General features: G+C 35.6%; 1 protein-coding gene across 11 annotated transcripts in view; it reads right to left on the bottom strand.

The window, feature by feature from the left end:
• Positions 1–21,933, bottom strand: part of GPHN (gephyrin) — a 312,924-nt gene that overhangs the window by 73,804 nt on the left and 217,187 nt on the right. For 6 of the 11 annotated variants that reach the window (XM_069784153.1, XM_069784156.1, XM_069784154.1 and 3 more), the window contains one exon: positions 7,940–7,996. The exons of the other annotated variants lie outside the window; for them this stretch is intronic. In XM_069784153.1, coding sequence (XP_069640254.1) covers positions 7,940–7,996 — 57 coding nt within the window. The remainder of the gene's footprint in view (positions 1–7,939; positions 7,997–21,933) is intronic. 11 annotated transcript variants of the gene reach the window in all.

Genomic DNA, 21,933 nt, shown 5'->3' with positions numbered 1-21,933 from the left:
GTTTTATTCTAAATTTTATTCTAACTCTGCAGAGGTTACAATGTGAAAACACATTAGAAGCCCTATTCTTCTCTGTATCTATCTATGCTTTCAGATGCTCCAAACCAGCATTTTGACAATGGAGGTTTTTCTTCAGTCTCACTGCCCCGAAAACCAGAATAACTTGCAAAGTTACATGACTAATGGCCAGATATAGGTCAGTTGAAATCTGCAGATTATGTCCCTAAGCAATGTAAAGTGCTCTGATTTGTCAGGGACACTGTCCACTGTTGAAAGCTTTCAGCACAAACACAAGTTAATTGGTAAAACTATGGTTTTACTGATTGCTTAAGAAACACCTTGTTTATACAAGATACCCATTTTTCTATATTATTAATCAGTGAGACATAACTCAAGTATTAAAAAAGGACTTTCCAGTTATTTATAGGATTTCTTTTCCTAACAAATCTGAAAATCCTTTCTTTGGTTGAAAACATTCCATGTTTCAATTACAAAGAGTAGTCTGAGGTGTGGTTTTTTTTTTCTCCTTAACTTTTGTTAGATTAATAATAATCAGATGACAACTGGCTGTGAAGAAAAAGTAAAAGCAGCCTAATAAATAAAATTTAAAAAGACATGGTTCTTATAAATGCATTCAAAATCTCCTCTTGATTTTTTTCTAGGGGTGGAAAATGAATTATGAGAAGCCCCAGCAAAACTTCCTTAGACTTCAACAAAATTAGTATCTGTACAGCAGTTTGGATACATCGGTGGTAAAGATGAACCCAGCAAGAATTCCCACATAAATTATTAGTGACCACTTGCTGACTTAGGTATTTTGATGGACTGAGCAGAGAACATGGTACTCATAAAAAGTCTCTCATGAATATTCGTCAATCTCAAATGTGTATTTCATAAGTCTTAATTGAAATATAAAATACCACTTCCAGGAGAATTCTACAGTCACATTTATCTGTGTTCGTTTCTGTCTCCATTATATACTTCTATACAGCTGTTCTTTCTTCGCTGAAAATTTTTTTATACTCTGAAAATATTTTTGTTCCTTTCTAGCATTGTGTATTTTGTTTGCTCTTCTAGATAACATCACTAAGGAAATCTGAATCAATTCACATCTTAAATGTTCACACACACTCAGCACTTTTTTCACCTGATGAAATGTTTTCTTATAGTGAGATGATTTGCAGAAGGATTAAGCCACAAACAGAAAACTCCTTCAGACAAATAGAGTAGAAAATGCAGTTTTAAGAAATCAAGTATTATTCTTAGTCTACTTTGTAAACAAAAAAAAAAAAAAGGAAGAAGAACAAGAAGAAGAGAGAACCCCTTCTGACAGAGCAAAAACTGTTTCTAGAAACATTGCTTTGAAAGCTTTCTAAGAAAGATAAGGCGTGCTTTTGCTTAGAACAGGGGTTCTGCTATTCACCTAAGACTTCTGGATGAGTCTCTAATCAAGATTCTCATCAATAATGTCCAACCATTGTTCTCATGGTTTGTCTTGCAACAGCATGGAACAAGAAGAAACTTTAGCTCCGGTTTTGCAGGTGAGGATCCAAAGAATGCAGTAACAGCAAGAAACATCACAGCAGCAGTTTTTTAAGCATCAGCAACTAGATAAACAGAAACAACAATGATGAGGTTTGGAATCGTACTCCGCAAAGTTTGGAAGAACTTGGCTCATCTTGTCTACTCCTCACCCTAACTTACAGGGGGTATGCTAGACACTTCTCTACTTCTTTAAGTCTTGTCTTAGACAACTGCTGTAAGTAGCATGCTATTATTTTCCTTCTCAAATTATCCTGTGATCTAATTATCCATATTTTCATTAATATCTAGGCTAAACTTACCATTTAACTTCAGTCTTATTCTTATTAGTATTTAACCACTTTAAATAATTTTGTATTTTCTTTTTCATAGTTCCAGTTGTATAGAGGCAAATGAATTCCCTTCACCAAAATACCTGTATATTTTATTTTTGCCTATGCTCAAACACACACAATTTTCCTTAACCTCTTAATCTCACTCATTCTAAATTCTTTTTTTCTTATTCATACATGTATAGACTCTCAATTGACCTATGTCATTTTCTCATAATGATGAAATCAAAGGTATGCTCAAGTGTTCTAGTCTCAAAACGATCTAATGTTCTTGAGGAAAGGATTATGCTCATACCACACTTCTGCACATAGTGGTTGCTGTTTATTTTCAATAGGATCTCACAATGAGACTGTTTAATCTGCTGCACACTGATCATTTCTATGTCATTGCTTTCTTTCTAACCAGTCTCCATTTCTGAGCATCTGCCTGATTTCAGCATTTTGTAAGTGTATTGCTTCTGTGTTACTGAAATTAAATGTCAATACTTTTCCAAGCTCCTTTGATAATTCTGCAATCTATCACCTACTCTGCTTACAAATTGCTGTCATATATGAACTCCAGTGGTTGTCCTTATTCTGTATGCTACCTGACAAACCCTACATATTAGGTTAGGTGAAGCTACCATGCTAACATTTGAGCTTTTCCCCCATGAACATTCAAGTTAAGGGGCCACATTGTCAGTCACAGAAATTCCCCACTGTGAGAATGATTTTAAAAGAGCTATGACTATTTACACCAACTGAGAATCTGGTTCAAAGGTTGTAAGAGCAATTTGTTGTTAGTCTGAGGGCCTCACTGGCTTGACTCAGATCTTTAGTAATGGAATATTTAGACCAAGAATAAAAGCCCCATAAATGTAATCCTTCATCATGATCAAAGAAGGCAGGTACTTAAAGTAAGACAGAACACACTGCATGGAGGAGACTGTAGACTCTGAGCGATACAGTTCTGTATGAAAAATGATAATCCTGATTTCATTAAACATCATCCATGGACAGTATTTGGCCTCTGCTATGAATTCTGATAACATTTTTCTTGAACAAAACCAGAATCTTTGATTTGGAACCATGCTGGTCAAAAGCCACATAAAAATTGTTTGGCATATTACTTGGGAACTCTGTGTAGAACTTCTATACTTAGATTTAATTTTTCTTCTGATGGGCTTTCCATAATATTTTTCTGCAGAATTTAAACTTGCATTTAAAATTCTTAGCCTGCACAATTACAAAAAAAAAAAAAAAAAAAAAATCTTCAAAACACAGATTGAAGCAGTATTGTTCTGTTGAATTTCAGCTGAACTTCACACTTTTAGGAAGGTATCAGTTTTAGCAGGTATTATGAGTTCTAAAATATAAACCAGTCAGCTGTTTCACTGTTGATAATGTCAGTAGCTAATACACTGATTTGCTACTGCTACATTAATTTGAACAGTAGGGATTGCTAATATGTCCAAGTGATAGAAGACTAATTTTTCTAAACAATATTTAAGTTCAGCTTCAAACACTGGTGTCTGGGAGGGGTCAAAGGATTAAGCCATGGAAAGAACTGGAATAGCTGCAAGGAAGATGAATGAAGATCTCAAGAAGAAATGCAAAAACAAATCTCAGGTCAGGATGAATTTTTTTGTGAAAGGTTATGCGTTACTGCTGATACTAAAAGTAGTGTTTTAAAATGAAAACTACTCAAACCCCCAAACTGCTTAATTAACTCAAATTTTCATGTTTTCAGTGCGATTTTATTTTAAATATCTGGCAGGCTTTCTAAACTTTTGGTGGAATCTGAGATATTCTGCAGAATTCCAATGTTTCCTAGATATTTCCAATAGCCTTTGAATTTAATCTGGGAAGCACGTCTTTGCAATTCATTCTGGAACAAAGGTTCCACCTTAATAGTAGACACAATTGTGCAATAGCATTTGATTTTCACTTTTGGGGCTGGCCATCAGATACTATATGCTCCCCCTCCCACACCATTCAATACATTTGCCATGTAGGAGTATTAACAACTTGCACCTAAACCCCATTTCAAAAGCAGTATGGAAGAGATGAAAATTATTTTAAAGATGAACTATTAACAGATCCCTCATTATTTTCTTTCCAATTGTCCACTATTTAGTAAGGATTTGTTCTTTTCTTTGATCAGTCATTTGTATATGTTTTTTTAAAAATGTTGCCTTATCTAAAACATCCATTATTACAGCATGAATCAGAGCGGCAGTGACAAAGCAGCAGATTTTAGTTATATGTTATTATACTTGCAATGTGTCCTGCTTGTTTTAAGAAACTTGAAGAGCATATGCAGAATATATGGAACATTTCTTAGTTCACAATCTGACTTTGTTACATTGTGTAGAATATGGCCACGAAATAACAGATATAGTGGCATAGAGGAACAGGATAACTTCATGACAACTAATTTGTCATGGTTAATGTGGTCACAGCTTTTCATTTGAAACCTTTCCCTGTGACATTCTGTGAAATAACGTGTGATTAGAACACCTTTTTTGTAGTACAAAGTTTCATGGCATAATTTTTTTCTGGCTTTACATTAATTCACTAGTACTAAATCATGAAGGAGTCTAAAATAAAGGAACATGCTTTGTCTTGATTATGACTAATAAGTTTGCCATCAAATCTAAAATATCCCACAGTTTATTCCCCCAAAAACTTGATTCTTAAAGATTTGCCAGGGAAAACATACAGTCCTTTAATCAAATTTATTTTTATAGAAAGCTGCAACATATTAGCAGCTCAATCTCCTTGTATTTGACCTGTAAAAGATTATAAACTCAGGGACTTCTACTTGACAATGAGCAGAAATCAACTTTATGTCAGATACATAGCTGGATATGCAAAAGCATCCAAAAGGAGTAAAAATTATCAAATCATTATCATTACTAAAATTATCTTGCACTATATAACAATAGTGGACTATGCATTAGAATGATAGTGCTGAGAACGACAACAGTCATAGTGTATGGAAGACACAAACAGGACATGAACCTGAAGAAATTATTCTGAGATTCTTCACTGGATGGATGTGCAAAGGGATAAATGGTTACTAACTTTCACATCTACCATGCTCACAACTGTCCCTTTTTTCTAATTTTCATTATACATTAAATTATGTGGCTTAAACTCACTTCTGTAGAATTGCTGAAAAGCTGATCTTAATTTTTGAGGTGAACTACTAAACACAGTACGGTTGTCTGTACTGTTATGTTGGACTTGACTTGCTTTATTAAGTATTACTGTGAAAAATGGGCAACTTTATAGGGGTGTCATGATTGATATACTAGATCCTAATCCTTTTTTCACAATTTTTTTTCATTACAGAACAAACCTAATGTATAAGAAATATGCTGCATAATTTTTTGTATTAGTCTGCTAAAAAAACAAGCAACAAAATTTGCATAGCAGGTATTCAAACAAATATTTACCTATTTTGTGAGGTAAAATAGGGACCCAAAAAGATTAAAGGCAAAGACAGAGGTACATGTGAACCTATATGCTTTTGGGTTACCTTCCATCAGCCATAGCTTTCAGTTCAGGCAAGGCTATCAATCACTGGCAGAAGGTATTTTTATCCTTTAAATTAAGGATATCCATTTTATTTGTTGCTAAGTTTAATGTTCAGGCAACTTTTAGATATGCAACTTCAATTTTGGAAAGGGATCTTTTTTAGTTGCTGTAAAGCCAAGCAGTTTGACTAGCAGTCATTAAAATGTAGTAGGATATTCTTTTAAACAAATCCTGTCAATTAGGTCAGGTTTCTCACACACCTTAAAATGAAACCCCAGCTAGAAAAGAAAGAAAACACAACAGGAAAAAGAGAGAGAGAAAGAAAAAAGATGGGGATGAGAGGACAAACCAATCAGATTTGGTGTTACCAGCCAGCGGAAGTTTTAAAAAAACAGATCACCGAGTGAAATCGTACATTTACTCGGAGAGAGCATCCTTTGACATTGCCTTCTAGGTGATCTCTGAGCTCCTCCAGCTTTCGATGGAGCTACATGTAAACATCAGAAAATGAATTGAAAAAGCAACCTGTTCTCTTGTCACGCTTTTTTTCCCCTTATTTTCTTTGTTTTTGTGGGTTTTTTTGGTGTTTTTTGGTTTTTTTTTTTTTTTTTAAATAAGTCATAGCATAAAACATTTCTCACTGCCTCTGGCAAAACATTTCAAGACATCAAACTGCCTTGAACAACACAGACATACAAGCTTAGTAAACCTGGAATCTGGAAACAAGATTTTTTGCTTGATTAACATGGCTCTTTTTTCAGTACAGGAAAAAAAATGAAAAATCAAGGGACAGATCATTCTAAAGCTACTGAATCTCTGCTACATTGTTCATTTATTTATTTATTTATTTGCTTGTTTATTGGTAAGGCTGTGTTCTAGAATTTATTTCAATCAAAAAAAAACTTTTAAGAGGTGAATTTTCACATTTGAACATCAATTAGGATTTCCCATTTTCTATAAGGATATGCATACAAGATTTTGTGTCTAAATATGTATTTTGGGTTGTGAAATCAAATCCTGGGCAATCATACACAGAAACAATAATCCTAAATTAGGTGTCAGTGGGTGTTCATAAAAATAATAGGTGAAGCCCACCACCTAAATAAGCTACGTCTTCTGCATATGTATATGCATTACGCATCTAGAATTGTATGTGATGACCCATTAAAATGCACAGGTCACAGTAATTACATATACATTTTTCAAAACCAGCATAGAAACTGTGGCTCTCTTGTATTTTCCTCCATGTGAATTCAGTGGTCCTGAGTGTCTCCCACTGAAACAGTGTCTCATTCAGGTACAGTGCTCTTCTTATCTACACTGTAACTAAAACCACTTCCCAAAACACAAGATGAAAAGATAAAGCCTCACAGACAGTGAGGAATGCTACAGATGCCTCTAGGTATAACTTGTATAAACAAATAGCAACTGGCTTATTTTTCTATGCTGAGATCAATTCAAACAGTGGCATTACTGCAAAGAGGTGCATAATTAATCCTTCCCGTCCCCTTCTTTATGCTCAGTGAAATAACATTTTCACAAAGAGCAGCTGTAGAGCAGTGTTAGAGAACAGAGAGGATGGCTTGTCCTTGAACAAAGGCAATACACTCACATACAAAACCAAAACAAAAGATCAAAAAACAAGAAGACAGGAAAGGCAAGGAGAATGCAGAAGAAAAATGAAATAATTAGCGCTTGAGAAGGTGCTAAAAGGAAATAAAGTGGAAAAAAAGTGAAAAATTGGATGGCTGAAAAAGAGGCAACTGTTGAGATGGAACCCTAACAGAATGGCTTGGACTGCATATGATCAGCATCTTGGTATAGATTACATCCTGTGTGTTAAACCATTTATTAGGGTGTAACACTATGCATGGTGGGCACCGATTTAAATATCTGCCTGTTCTGTTAAGTATTTAATATAGTAAACACTTGAGTATGTTCGTACAAAAATAAAAAAGGCAGAAGGGACTAGTTATTAGCAAAACAGTGGCTCCATTCTTATTAGCCTCACATGAATCTCTCTCTCATTTCCTCTTTATTTACTCTGATTTTTTGTGATTTAAAGGCTAGATATACATGAAATATTCAACTCTCTTGTAATAGTCTTTTGCAGAATTAAATGCAAAAAGTGCGAGCACTATAAAAGTTTAATTATGTTTCAAGATGGGAAGCAGTAGTCTGAAGATGAGTAAATCACTTCTCCATGTAACAGGCAGTTAAGAGACAACAAACAACATAGATCAGAGAAGTGGTTTAATCATGATCACCAAATTACAGGCACTTCAAGAAAGTTGTTACTATATCTTATTTGTGGTGACATTCAAAGCTAACTAACTGGCAGCCTGCCTTCAGTAGGTTGTTCTATGTGTAGCACAGAAACAAACAAAATATGACCCAACAGCAATAAGAATACTGAAATAAAAATGATGGGATGGTGAGAAATGGAAAAGCCCCTTCCCTCCCTCCCCTCACCTCCCCCTTCAAAAGGAAAAGTGTAGGCTATAGAAGAAAACTTGCAAAATAAATGTTAGAAACATATTTACTTTGAGGGATCCAACTCTACTAGCAACTCCTTTGCTTTCATCCGGCCGTCTAATTTGCTACAATGGGGGAAGATGGGTAAAAAAGACAGAAGAATAAAGAAAAAGTAAACTTAAAAAAATTTCCACACAATCAGTTAGCAGTACATGCAAGACATCAATTTGACTCTCTGAGACACCTCTAGAGGACAAAGACACAGACTCTAATTTCTGGAATAAATGATGCTTTATCATGGCATTTTAAACTTGCTTTGTTGATAATTTGTATTTCAATATATTACCAATCTGGCACATATGTTGCATGCTGAATTCACTAACATTTTTGACAGAATACATGTTACTTATCTGATTTGGATATGAAGAATAATGAAGTCCTAAAACTCTAACTGAAGAAAAAAACACCCTATACCTTCTACAAATCATATGATCATAGTATGCTATAACTGGGAGTATCAGGCCTGGCAAGTATCATGACTGATACCTGACAGAATGCAATACAGATTCCTATTGACCCAGGCCTAGAGATTTTAGCCACTGCTATGATGATTCCCAGTTAAAAATTATGCTGCCCAACCAGAAAATTTTAATGCCAGACCAACATTAGATTTTTATTTTAAATATACCACATATACAACCTCTCCCCCAACATCTCCCACCTGATTACTTTTCCTTTATTATATACATTTTTTTCCTAGGTGATGCAGAGGATGAAAGAAAAGAATGAGGTTGCTGTTCAAAGGGCTTTGTATTGTTAGGAGCATGTAAAATAGAACATTCATTTACAGCAACAGTTCCTTTCAGAATTGCTGAATCCAGCAAATAAACCTCTTTTACTGATAAATTAAACTTGTGTTGTGTCATTTGAAGTAGAGAGGAAGAAGACAATAAAAATGACTTTAGAGATATCCTTCTAGTCTGAGTCAAGACTGAATTGAAAGTTTTTATTATCTGATGGTTGTTTCACAGCTTATGTAAAACAACATCCCACACAACTGAGGTGAACCCTTTCAAAAAACATTAACTGTCTTTTCTTTAAGAAATCTCAGCAAGGAATCCAAAGACTGAAAGAACCATGGAAATTCAACTATGCTTTATGCTCTCTGGAGCACACTAGCAAAAACACAAGTTAGTTTGCCCTGTTTGTTTTTACCTGACCCATGCAAAATGGAGAAATTAATATTCAAAACACAGTCAACTGAATGTTTTTTTTACTTGCACTTGATTCTCAAGAAAATAATGCAAATAAGCAATATATTAACGATTTAAATATTTAGTTCTGATAGGATGTCCGCTAGTAAAATACACTGGAAACATTTATGTAGATTGTTGCTTTCCTTCCCTGGCCTTACAGCATTAAAATAGTATCTGTTTTGAACTCTCAAGTGAAACGCCCACATTACCGTTTTCATGGGACTCCAAGCAAATCTCCAAGCAATTCTAGTATACTGACCAATAAAAACCTGTCATTCTTAAATAAAATATATCTCCTTTAGAAGACAGATTCAATTAAAATATATGCAGTTGTAACCTAGTTGCTGTATTTTTCCTAATTAAAAAAAAAAAAAAAAAAGACATCTCAAGAGGGAAAAAAAGATCTTTATTTGAAAAGAAAACAACAGGAGTTAGAGCAAAGATACTTGGCCCAATATCCTGGTTGAGATATTACCAGTCCCAGACAATAAGACATAATCAAGTAGAATCATGTCACTAATTTGAAACTTTTTTCCAAAACTAATATATTTAATTTTGTTTTGAAAAATAATAAGAAAAAAAAATGCTGATAATTGCACATAATGACATGGAACTAGGACATTAAGAAAAACACTACATACCAGAGAAACTTGGGGAAAAGTTGCAAGTGACAGCATTATGCATTGCCCTTCAGGGAAAAAGTTTTTCTTCTGTTACTTACCAATGTGGGTATTATGGCTGTTCAAGTTGTGTTGAAGGTTTAGCATTCAGTCAGAAATGAGATTGGAGATACTAGAGGTGCATGTAACTGACATTATTTACTCCTTCTTTCTTCAAAATATATAGAGGAATACATATGCAACGTGTACATTGCGAGCAATGAAATTATAAATGCTTGAAAATATAAATTACGAGGAGATAGTCTAAGGTCAACTCTTGTTTTACGTCCATGGCACAGTTAATATACATGATAACATGTTTTCTGCAGGAACCTGGCAGAATGCAACTCGGATGCTTCTCAAGGGATGAATCAGAGTGATATAAGTATTGCACAAACTATACTACATCTGTTCTGGGAATGAAATAGGGTATTTCCAAGAAGGCAAGGGACAGTAGGAATAAAAAAATATTTTTTTTTCACGGCAAATGCCACAGAAAGGAATTCAGGTATATCCTTATCTATCGCTCGTCAGCTCCTGTACAATGTTCTAGAACACTGTACAATGTTCTTCCTGTACACTCCTTGTTTTTCAGAAACTCAACCAGATACAAGAACCCCATCATAGATGAACACTTGTAGCTGGAAAAGATTAGAATGAAAGATGTGCACGTAAGTGTTCTAAATCAAAAGAACGTATACTTCTGTCCCCATCAGTCACCTGTGTGATGTAGAAATGAGTCCTGTAATTTTTCTATTACTCGTTTTGTTCTAAGCAAAACATAGGACTAATAAAAAGAGCCTCAACAGTGACACTGAAAACAAATTTTTCTGCCTCAGGTTTTATGATTTTTTTTTTTTATACCACAACACAAGCTAAATAAGTAGATTAAGAGATGAGGCAGGAGCAACACTAAGTAGTTATTGGCAAGATGTTACCTGAAAGACGTGAGGGTTTTGGAACATTCTGAAGGAGGAGAATGAAGATACTCAGTGTAATGAAGGAGGAAAGGTGTTGTGTAGGGAACACTCCAGGAAACTGGCAGGGTATAATGCACTGACAGTTAAGATCAATGCATTATATTTACACCCCCTTCTTATTCAGAAGGGAATAACAATAGGAGTTAGTAGCTGAAGGTTAGCCACAGGTGTCCCTGTCCTGATATCTGAAGAACAAGGTGGAGTTACAATGGGAGTAGAATGAGAGAGGAAGCCAGTGGAAGAAAACTTAGGAAGCAGGGAAACCAGAACCAAATAGTGAGCAAAGAGGAGTGCTCAAGTATGCTTAATGGACTTGTTAGAAGATGAGTGAAAGACTTAGGTACCAAAGAACAGACATTTAATGTTTTCTAAGCAGAAGTCTTGCATATGGTTTCATTATTATTCCTCTACCTTCTAATAGAGCCCATAAGAAATGTACCTGTTTATCTTCATCCTTGATTTTACTCCAGAAAAAAAGAATTTAAAAGACCTAACTTTAAATAGATATAAACGAGCAGTTATAAAGAAAGAACAGCTCTGAACAACTGGCTAATCTGAGATTCTGGCTTTAGTTGGATTTATTTAAAGGAACAGTTCCACAACAGGAGAAATAGCCTCAAACACTTAATACTATCCATCTTAGACTCCTTCCCTTTTCTAATAATATACCCTGTTCTTGCTACTCTAAAGTTTCCCTGCTTACTGCTTCTGACAATGAAATTAGAACTTTGCAGGACCTAAAGCTTTCAGAAATGTGTTTTCACATCCACATTCACCAAAAAGCCAAACCTCTGTCAGACTTTTCTCCAAAATCCTGGCTAATAGATACAGTTTTAGAAATCTAGAGCAAAACTGTGCCTATGATGCTCCTCCTTTGGTTCACTTCCTTCAGCTGAATTCCACAATATACTCCAAATCTGTTTTTCTTTTTCCCCCAAGAGCTGTTCAACTGACCAAGGCAAACTATGGAAGAACACGAACAGGATAAAACTCTCTCCAGTCCAATGTAGCTTAAAGAGATATTCTATGATTCAGTGAAAAGGCAGGTGGATGTATAAAAACAACATTAAAATGATTTTAAAGATAAATGCATTGAGAAGACAAAAACATTAAAAATTTACAGAAGAGAAACTAAATATAAATCACAATATATTCAAACAGCCCCCACATGAGGGGCTTTGAAAGAATACAATAAAGTACAGGGATATTTAGGAGCCATCAGCGTTCTGTTACCAAAAGCTTGGAGGTTCCTCAAGTTGATATAGTGTATTCAGCTAAAGAAGAAGGGGGTCCAGCTGATGAAGAGAAACCATAAAAGCTATACTATGCATATTATTACACCATTCTGTTCCAGAAAAATGTTCTTGAAATCTCTCACACAAATTCTCACACAGTTCATATTAACAGAAAAACGTATCTCAAAAGTATAACCCAATTGGCAATGATTTTCCACCAGCTGGCCAAGAACAAAAAACTTTATGTATTGGCCAGATCACATAAGCGAAGTGAATCCAAAGGAGATTAAATCTTATGAAGATGGAAAATGCTTTTTCAGACCCTTAGCAATGATCATCAAAGTTCACGGTATACAACAAACTGGCGATAAGTGAAGGACAGCGACATCCAGAAAAAAAGGAATAAACTGTAAATATTCCATGGCTGGCAAGAAGTCATTTTAATTAGTGAAATAATTACATACTGCTTGTCAACAAATTTGATGTTGGGGACTGTGACTGCCAACATCCAAATATTATATAATAAAATTCTAATATGGGTGGTATTTTTTACAACCCTTACTTGACTGATGAACAGTGGAAAATTCTGATACAGAAATATGAACTCCAACTACCATTCTCTTCTCTAATAAGAACAATGCTCTACATCAAGTGAGCAGTTTCTACTGCTAACAAAGAGCTTAATATATTTTTAATATTGCAGCAAATCAATTTCTTTTAAGTTAAAAAATGCATTATGCATAACTTTTACATTCATGCATGAAAAATAGACTTGCAAGTATTTTTACTTCTGCAGTTTTAGGCCAGACAAACACCACTTAGATGGGGCTTCCTAAATAAACGGGGAGTATTTTCAAACAAAGGGAATACAAGCTCCTATAACAAAGACATACATTCTCATCCAATAAACATATCCAAGCCTATGCATTATACTGTAGTATGGCATAAATGTTTTATTAGGGTTGCTGCACTTCTTGAAAATGGTAAACCTACAAAAGCATAATGTATATGAATGCTAATGAATGCCAATAAAACATCATTATCATACCATCACAAATTTTCTTCACACTACCCACTTTTTTTTTACTTTATTTTTTCAAAATGGGCACTACTACTCACACTGTTCCATGTGCAGATTAGGGAATAAACACAGAGCAGGTGGACCAATCAGTGGTAAAAAGTAATGCAATCTTCTTGCAGTTTTGGAGTTTAGTACATTCATGTCACCACTAGATCAATGCTCTGTTAACAAACATAATGCAAAGCTAATGTAACCATGTCCTTATACAGGAGATTTATAATACACTGGTTATTTTACACTAACATGTGGCAGCCTAGTAGTTTAAAAATATCTATTGACTTCAGTCAAATTTAATGGTCAGAAATCAAATCTAAAAGTTGGTAGGTAAAATGCACAGCCAGGACAAAGCAGACTAAAATAAATACAAATATTACATATTATGCCACTATTCTTAGTGACTTAATGCCCTAAATCTCATTTAACCTGGAGCTCTGGGCATATGAGAGTTGGGTCCTTACTTTCACTATGCAGTTAACAAAATACACAGGCTTTACGTTGCCCAAGACATAAAGAGATTGTAATGATGAGTAACAAAACTGAATGGCTACTCTTGGCAAAGGCATGCCCAGACCAGCGTGAATTGTATGGAAATTGCAGAAAGGGCTCCTTCTCCGTAAAGAATGCTGGCAATCAGAAGGCTTAATTAGCCTGCACAGAGTTGTGTGCTATTGAGACCAGACTGCTCCGTGCAAACTGATTGAGAATAAGTTAAAATATTTTATGCTTCACTTTATTATATAGGGGACACATATCCACAAACATAGAGGGAACAAGTTTTACAGTAGGGTTTCGAGACCCAGCTTGTCTCAGAGCTTTCAGTCGTACAACTCTCCTGTCACATAAATGAAGTTCCCCAAACCTTTCTACACCCTCAAGGCTACCTTTCTCCTGGTTCTGCCAGACCACAGACCCTTCTTTTCTCACAAAGCTATTGCTGCCTCCTGCCTCCAAGCTACCTCCTACTCTTCTCCAAACCACTCTAAGCCCTGCAGCCTCATCACTCAGGAACCACAAATACTGCTTTGCTCTATAGCAGACCTCTACCGCTCAACCTTTACATCCAATTTCTCCTCAATTCAATACTTTCAATCCTCTCATTTCAGTTGCACTTTGAACATTTTTTCACTGGCTGCTGGCACATTTTGCTCCCTGCCTATGCCTGCAGCCTCATTTATTCTCTGGCTTTCCCCAAAAAGGAAAGCAGAATTTGCACCTCATGCTCCTAGTAGAGCTTTTAAAAAACTAAACACCTGTTGCATATATCAGAAATCTGTCTTGGCAAGCAGGGAAGAAGTTCATATTTAAGGAAAAAATAAAAACATGCTAAGTGCTAGGTGGTGAAGTTTTGAATTCTTTGTATATACCTTTCTCAAACTGACAACTCAGTTCTGAATGTGCTGCTCTTTTGCCTTGTTGTCCTAAGCTGAACTGAAGTTCTAAAAGCTGCAGCATATATAAGGCTGTTCATATTTCAGTGGAGCACAGTGTCCTTTAAAAATTTCTAGACACTAAGCTAGCTGCTATCAAAGATACCTTGGTGGTCACAGTGAAAGTTGTCGAATCAATGAAGTCACTTAGAAGTGACCTGATGGTGGGACGGGTAGGTTATAAATCAAACCAGCTAAGACATTTGCTCTCTTTGATCACTTTTAGCAGCAAAACTAAGGGAGAGATGTTTGCATTTGGGCTCAGTGTAACAAGGAAGATCCCATCTTTCTGGAAACAGACGGGCCAGAGGGACTTTAAAGGGAAGAGTAAACCTCTTTGAGGACAAGTGCACTTAAGGTTTGTTCTCAAATATCTGTAATATCCTGTATTTTATCCTTTTGACTAGGCAGGGCTGTGTTTGGAAAATCGGTGTAAAACTTCTTATCACATGTATTTCTTCACATCTACGCACCCTGAAGAGTTCAATGGTGAAAGAGAAGCTGAAGGGTCGGTAAGGATACTGGGAAAGGGTGTATCCATTAAAGCTATAGGAAACACATAATTTAAGCAGTGACATGATAACCTCAGAAGATGAAGATAAGGTGGAAAGATCCAGGATTCAATTCACTTTGCAGAAGCTTAAAACAGTATGACCTTTAAGTGGCTAGATACTAACAATAACCTGGGAAGTGACCAAGGTCAACCTTTGCCCACACTGTCGGTGCTGTTGAATGAAACCATTGTCCAAGGAGGCTGCCCAGGAACTTCATAAAACAAACGAAGCGTTGCAAAGAACCGCCACACCAATGCGTAGAACTCTTTGCTCAAAGGCATTCCTCACATTTTGAAAAACTATTTTTGAAAGAAAAAAAGCAGTCTTAATAAATAAACTGTAATGAACGGTGCAAATTTGAAAGAGAGATTGCCAACAGCTGGTTTGAAATCTTGCCAAACTTGTTACTGTTTCTTAAGGGACGAGTTCCATAAATCTGCTGTAGGGCATTCAAGTGGGAGGCCCAGTTTCCAACACAGTCATTGGAGAGACATTTGTTCCAAATGAAAGTGCTTTGAATTTCTCACCTTAAGGATCCCTCATTTGTCATAGACTTTTCCTGTAAATACATTCCTACACTCACCACTATTGTTGGTTTAAATAAAAAGCTCTTCACTGAAATATATGCAGGTTTCAGTAAATGTAAATATCAATAAATGCCTACAGAAATTCTTGTCCATGAATATGCAATGCTACTGTGAAAGTGATCAGAAACAGATAAATAACAACTTTTGTTCCTTTAAAACAAGCAAATATGCAATTGAAACCTAATTGAAAAAATCAAATTCTACCCTATACACAAATGCCCCTTTTAAAAAGATAATATGCAATTTGCCTTTTAAAATGAAACTAAATTGGTGAGCAAAATAGAAGCAATTAATTTCAGACATTAAAGATAAATTTTGAGTGTAATAAATATGGGGATTCATTTGAATCATTGTCATTACTATTAATCATCTAAAAATATTCTAACACCTAATCTTGAGGCATTTGTGAATGGCATATCTTCAAGGTCACACAATTTTGAACTCACATTTTACCATGTCATCAAAATTTTGTCATGGTTTGTGCTGCTACAGTTTATTAATTTTACAAAGATAGAAATGTAGAAAAAATGAAATACGATTTTCTTACATAATCTCCTCAAGGACCAAACAAAACTAGTTAAACTGATTGCTGATGTTCAAAATGGGACAATTCCCTGGAGCACTACGGTGCCTTCTCCCTTTTCCTGTTGCACATAGAAAATAAAAAAGGGAGAACGATCTATAATCAATATTTTACTAAACAAAAAGTGGCACAACTGAGTAAGAATTTTCTCAAACACAGGCAACGTGCTTGGCACATACTAAATTCTCCTTGCAGATCCAGAATACAGAGTTGGATAAGCATTGACCCAAGCCTTACATGAATTACAAAATAAAGGGCTTCTAACATACATTGTGAGGAAGCAGGTAATGAGGGGGTAAGCAGTCAAAGAAGTTGAATTTAACAGGATGAACTGTATTAACAAATTTAGAATGTCTGTTTATAAGAAGGCTGCACAAAAGATTGTGACAACTGTTCTTTTGATTCTAAAAACCATTACCTTTTCCATCACCTTTGTTTTCTTATTTCCTGGTACTGTTTGTTGATGCTTAGTGATTGTTACAATTTACCAGGACTACTTAATGGAACAGAACTGGTATGTTAGGGATTACAATAATGTTTTCCAACCTTTCTGGATAAATTGGCTATAGGGCTTACCTCATCTCATTGCTTAATGACTATTGTTCATTTGAGGTACTCTAAACTGTCATTTATTGCACTTAGAACAGATAGAGTGGAACCACACCAAACGAGCAAGTAAAGCAGCATTGACATAGTGCACAGATATTCCTCTGGTATGGCTGCATAGTACTTAGGCTTAGCTGTGATAAAAGATTATGCGTACACACATACGCACAGATTTTTTTTTTTTTTAAAAAACAATAATCCTGGGGAATAGAGAGGCACAGAACGAGGGTTACACACACCAATAGGTGTAAGTGAGAGCATTAGGCCACATACTAAGTAAGATGCATGTTCTCCTTTTCCAGCCAGGAAATAATGCATGGGAACTTGGCAGAAGAATGCTAAAGAGAAAGCATCTTACACCTTTTTGTCAAAACCTTCTGGGGAAATACTTGCTAAAAATAGCTACAGTTCAAAAACTTGGGTAATCAATAAGATGTAAGAACCTACATAATGAATGAAACTCTCAAATTCTGATAGCACTTGCTCAGGTTAAGTCCTAAAAGACAATGTCTTGTCTTTTCTGTCCTGGGAAGACAAATAGATGAATGACTATATTCACATTAGTAGCATTACCGTGCTGACCTATAAATGCAAGGGCAACATGATTCTGAGAACCAGATTTTTGTAAAAGAGAAAGCCTATCTGCTTGGGCAAAAAAGATACCAGAAACAAGACCTTGATATAAAAGAATTATTACAAAAATTTCTCAGAATTTGTATAAGGTCTACGCCTCCTATGTCTTGTAGAAGGTATCTTGTAAGCTCCATGGAAACCAGGAGATGACACACACACATTCTAGAGAAAATGGTCTATATGAGTCTTGCATTCAGGCTCAATTTGTTTTTTAGATAAACAACTAACTTCTTGGATAGTTGTTTTTGTTACCACATCAGACCAAAAATGACTTTGCAATTTTACACTATTAATGAAATTGCCTAATTGCTTGACTACATGAAGACAGATTTGCTCTCAAATGAGAAGTATTTTTAATATGGATGCAATAAATCCACTCAATTCAAATAAGACTGATCTTGAAAAATACACCTTTCCTGTATCAACAGACAACAGTTTTATTCACCAAGGGAGACAAATGATCACCTTTCATCAGCCTTTTGCAAAAGTACCATTCTAACTGAAGATACTTTGACAGACAGCCGAAATAAATTTTTGAAATACTTTTTTTTTTTTCTTGAGTGGAGAAGAACAAAAAAACCATGCCAAGAAGGCTACTAGGTCTAGCTAGAGAGCCTGGCAGACATGAAAATAAAAGATAATATTTTGTCTAAGCTAGAAATTGTTAAGTACAAAATGGGGTTAAAGGAATTTAGAACAAGGAGTAAAAGATTCCTTAAACATACAAACAGAAAAAGAGAAAGTAGAAATGCTATCATTTGATATTTGGAAGACATCAATGGTAAATTAGGTAATGAAAAATAACACCTTGCCTGATTTTTGATTAGGGATGATAGTACACGATATGGGAACAAAAGCATAGGAATAAATGAGAATTAGTATAAAGCTGTATTATGTTTGATGAGGCAACTGCTCTTACAAACAGATGAAATGTAGGACAGGAACATATAGAAGTAAAAATAGAATTGTTGGGAGGGCACAGAAATTGCTAGTTGGACGGTAACAATATATTTTTCTGAAAGAGGAACAGGAGGAAGAGAAATTATGAATATAGTTTGCAAATGAGTGATGTAGAAACTGACCTTATCTAGTATTTTCAATAATGATTTTGACACAAAAGTTAGGAGTGCTCTCAGATAAATATGGGAGGCATCATCATTATAGAATATTGAAGTAATCTCATCAGCAGGTATTTGATAACATTGAAGATTGCTGTAAAAGAAATGGAGTGAAATTTAACACAAAGCTCCAAACTAACAAGCATCTTTGCTACATGGGCGAGGACTTAACAGTTGGAAAAAAGACAGAGATTATAAATCCATTGTGCAAAACACCAGTAAAATCTCATATAAGCAGATATACAGTTTTGATCGCTCAAGGTGAATTCTACAACAAATGCAGGAAAAGACTTTTGAAGTAGTCTTCTTAAAAAGGATGAAAATGAAGGAGTTTGACTTAGTTTATTCATAAAAATGAAATCTGAATGTTTCTATACATCCCCTTTATAAGTCTATCTGAGGAATGAATACATGATCAAGAAAAGATAGGCCTAAGTTGAAAGGCCAACAGTGGCATAAAGGCATCTGAGTGCAGACTGACCAATAAGATAGTGAGGTTCTAAAACAAGGCTGGAAACAGCCATGCTGAGAGGAAAACTATTTTCAGTTTGCCAATCTTAGATGGTATTACATATTACAACATTAAATAGTATTAGATACTACCCGAAATAGGAGATAAGATTCATAGAACCAGGAGGTACCATGACTTTGAAATCCCTTAACTCCTAAAAACATTTTCAAAGGTGAAACTGGACTTCAGGGACTACTAGTACAGTCGCTAAACAATCTACTGCTTGAAGGCAATTCCATATTTACATCAGCCATGAGAAAAGCAAAGTCTGTGCTTTAGATTCTTGCTTCTCTCTCACACCTTGCATCAGGTAGATGCTACCTACTTCTGTGATGGCACCAGCGAGCTTTTACTGCAGATGATACATTAACCACAGGAACATGCATGCCTTGAAAGAGCTTTCCTGGTTTAAATTTCAGTTTTGGCTCCTGGGAACACATAACTGCTTGCTGCTGCTAGACTACCACCACTTTGGGTTGCATGTGCACATGAAATGGAATATTATTATTATATTGCAAATCTGTAGAAGCATGATACGGTCTCAGGATGTGACATGTTCAACAGCAAGCTAGTATGGACTTCTGCCTAAGAATACTCCTTGAATAACTAACAGATATATTAAGAGTGGTAGAGAAAAAATGGAAATGTATGGATGTGGAAGCACCAGAAAGCATAGCACAAGGAATATAAGAAAAACGTGTCGATGGCATACAGATTAGTAGTTCATTTAGTTCACAGCACTTCACGTAGCTTCTGGGGACACTCAATCAGTAAAACGACAACACAAAATGACTTACAGAGCCAAACAAAGAGTTGAGCCACTGAAAGATGGTGTTGGAATGATCAAAAGCAGGTTCAGATGAGGAGAACACAGGACAGCAAGCAAATCTTACATATTCAAGAGGTGGAACCAGATGGTGAGACAAATATCCCCTTAATTGTCAGCTCCTAAAGAGTACCAAAGGCACATCCAACACTGAATGGTTACCAGCGTAAGAAGAAACCTGGAGAAGTTGTGGAGGACTTGATAGCTGGTGCCCCACATCCTATACATCATTCCAAGCAATCCTGACCAGACCAGGTGGGTACACATACATGAAAGCCTGAATGCTGGACAGACTACTGAATGCATGTATCTTTGTGCTCTTGAGTATGTGTAGATATGAAAGTGTGACTGAAATCCTTTTTGTTTTAAAATAACATCATCTACCTCTCCTATAATATCTGGCATTGAACTTTGCTACACTGTCATTAAATTATTTACTATAATAAGAAAGAAACAACTATAAGAAAGAGGATCATTGTCTATCCTTGCAAGTATGTTTTTGAAATTTCTGGTCCTTTTATCAAAAAAAGAACACAGCAGTAAGTGATGTGGATTATTTATTATGTCAATAGTCAGTGAAGGAACGGAAGCAAGTCTGCCCATACCTGAGCTACTGATTAAGATCAGGTTAATGTATGAATGGCTGAAATTACAGATTAGCAGGGACTGAGATACTAAGAAAGACAAGCAGCAGAAAACCAAATTTCTGCAAACAGAACATATGGCTATATGAAAATTCAGCACACAGATGCATAGTTTTACTCCTGAAACCATATTTCATAAAGAAACAAAAATAAATGAATTGGCACAGGTAATAAGAACTAATATCCCCAAGGAAATGAGAATGAATGGAGATGGGAAGTCAATATTGCTCCAAGAGACCAACTCCAGCAAGACATCAAAATGATCACAGGCACCAACAGTCTCAACAAGCATCAGTGACAAGACCAGAACTAGATATATTGAAAATGGAGCTAGCAAATATTTCTGTAGAAGTATATTCACAGTAATTTCTAAATGAAGAAACTGGATGAAAGACACATGTAACTACATTACTGTTTGGAAAAAAACCCAACAAACCCAAACAACCCCCAAACCCCTCATCTTGCGATGTATCAGAATTCAAATCAGAGATTTATTTTGGATAGGAACTGAAAAGGTGTGGGTAATGAAACTAATGTGAGAAGGATGCACATCTTTTCCTTTTCTTAAAGTAATGTCAAACTGAAGTTATCAGAATTTGAAAAAAAAAACCCTCTTGGCATTTGAAGAAAGCATAGTAACAGACAAAACCTCCAGCTCCCAAAGCTAATTGAAAAAAAAAAACCATATCAAGGAAGAACTGAAAAGCTGATGCAGCATAAGCATACATAGATCAGAGCTCATGCAATGCATGTGCGAGCTGGGATGTCGGTACTGAAAGATTATTCTCTTCTGAAGGGATACACATGCATAATAGGTACAATTTGAAAAAAATAATTATTTTCAGGGAAAGACTGAGAAGCTTATTTCTGACATGTTTGAAAGTTTCAATGGACTCAGGAAAAGAACGGAATTTCGTTGCTTCATAAAATACCAACTGGTTACTAAGAAAGAGAAATGTAGGGAAATTTTGCACATTAGAGCTTCTTCATATAGAATCATAGAATAGAATCATAGAATCATTTAGGTTGGAAAAGACCTTCAAGATCATCGAGTCCAACCATCAACCATGCCCACAAAACCATGTCCTGAAGTACCCTGTCTACTCGCTTTTTGAATACCTCCAGGGATGGTGACTCAACCACTTCCCTGGGCAGCCTATTCCAATGTCTGACAACCCTCTCAGTAAAAAAATTTTTCCTAATATCTAACCTAAACCTCCCCTGCCACAACTTGAGGCCATTTCCTCTCATCCTATCACTAGTTACTTGATAGAAGAGACCAGCACCCACCTCACTACAACCTCCTTTCAGGTAGTTGTAGAGAGCAATAAGGTCTCCCCTCAGCCTCCTTTTCTCCAGGCT

This window comes from Haliaeetus albicilla, chromosome 5 (assembly GCF_947461875.1).
Source record: "Haliaeetus albicilla chromosome 5, bHalAlb1.1, whole genome shotgun sequence".
In the NCBI taxonomy this organism is placed as follows: domain Eukaryota; kingdom Metazoa; phylum Chordata; class Aves; order Accipitriformes; family Accipitridae; genus Haliaeetus; species Haliaeetus albicilla.
This window is presented reverse-complemented; position numbering and strand designations above follow the sequence as displayed.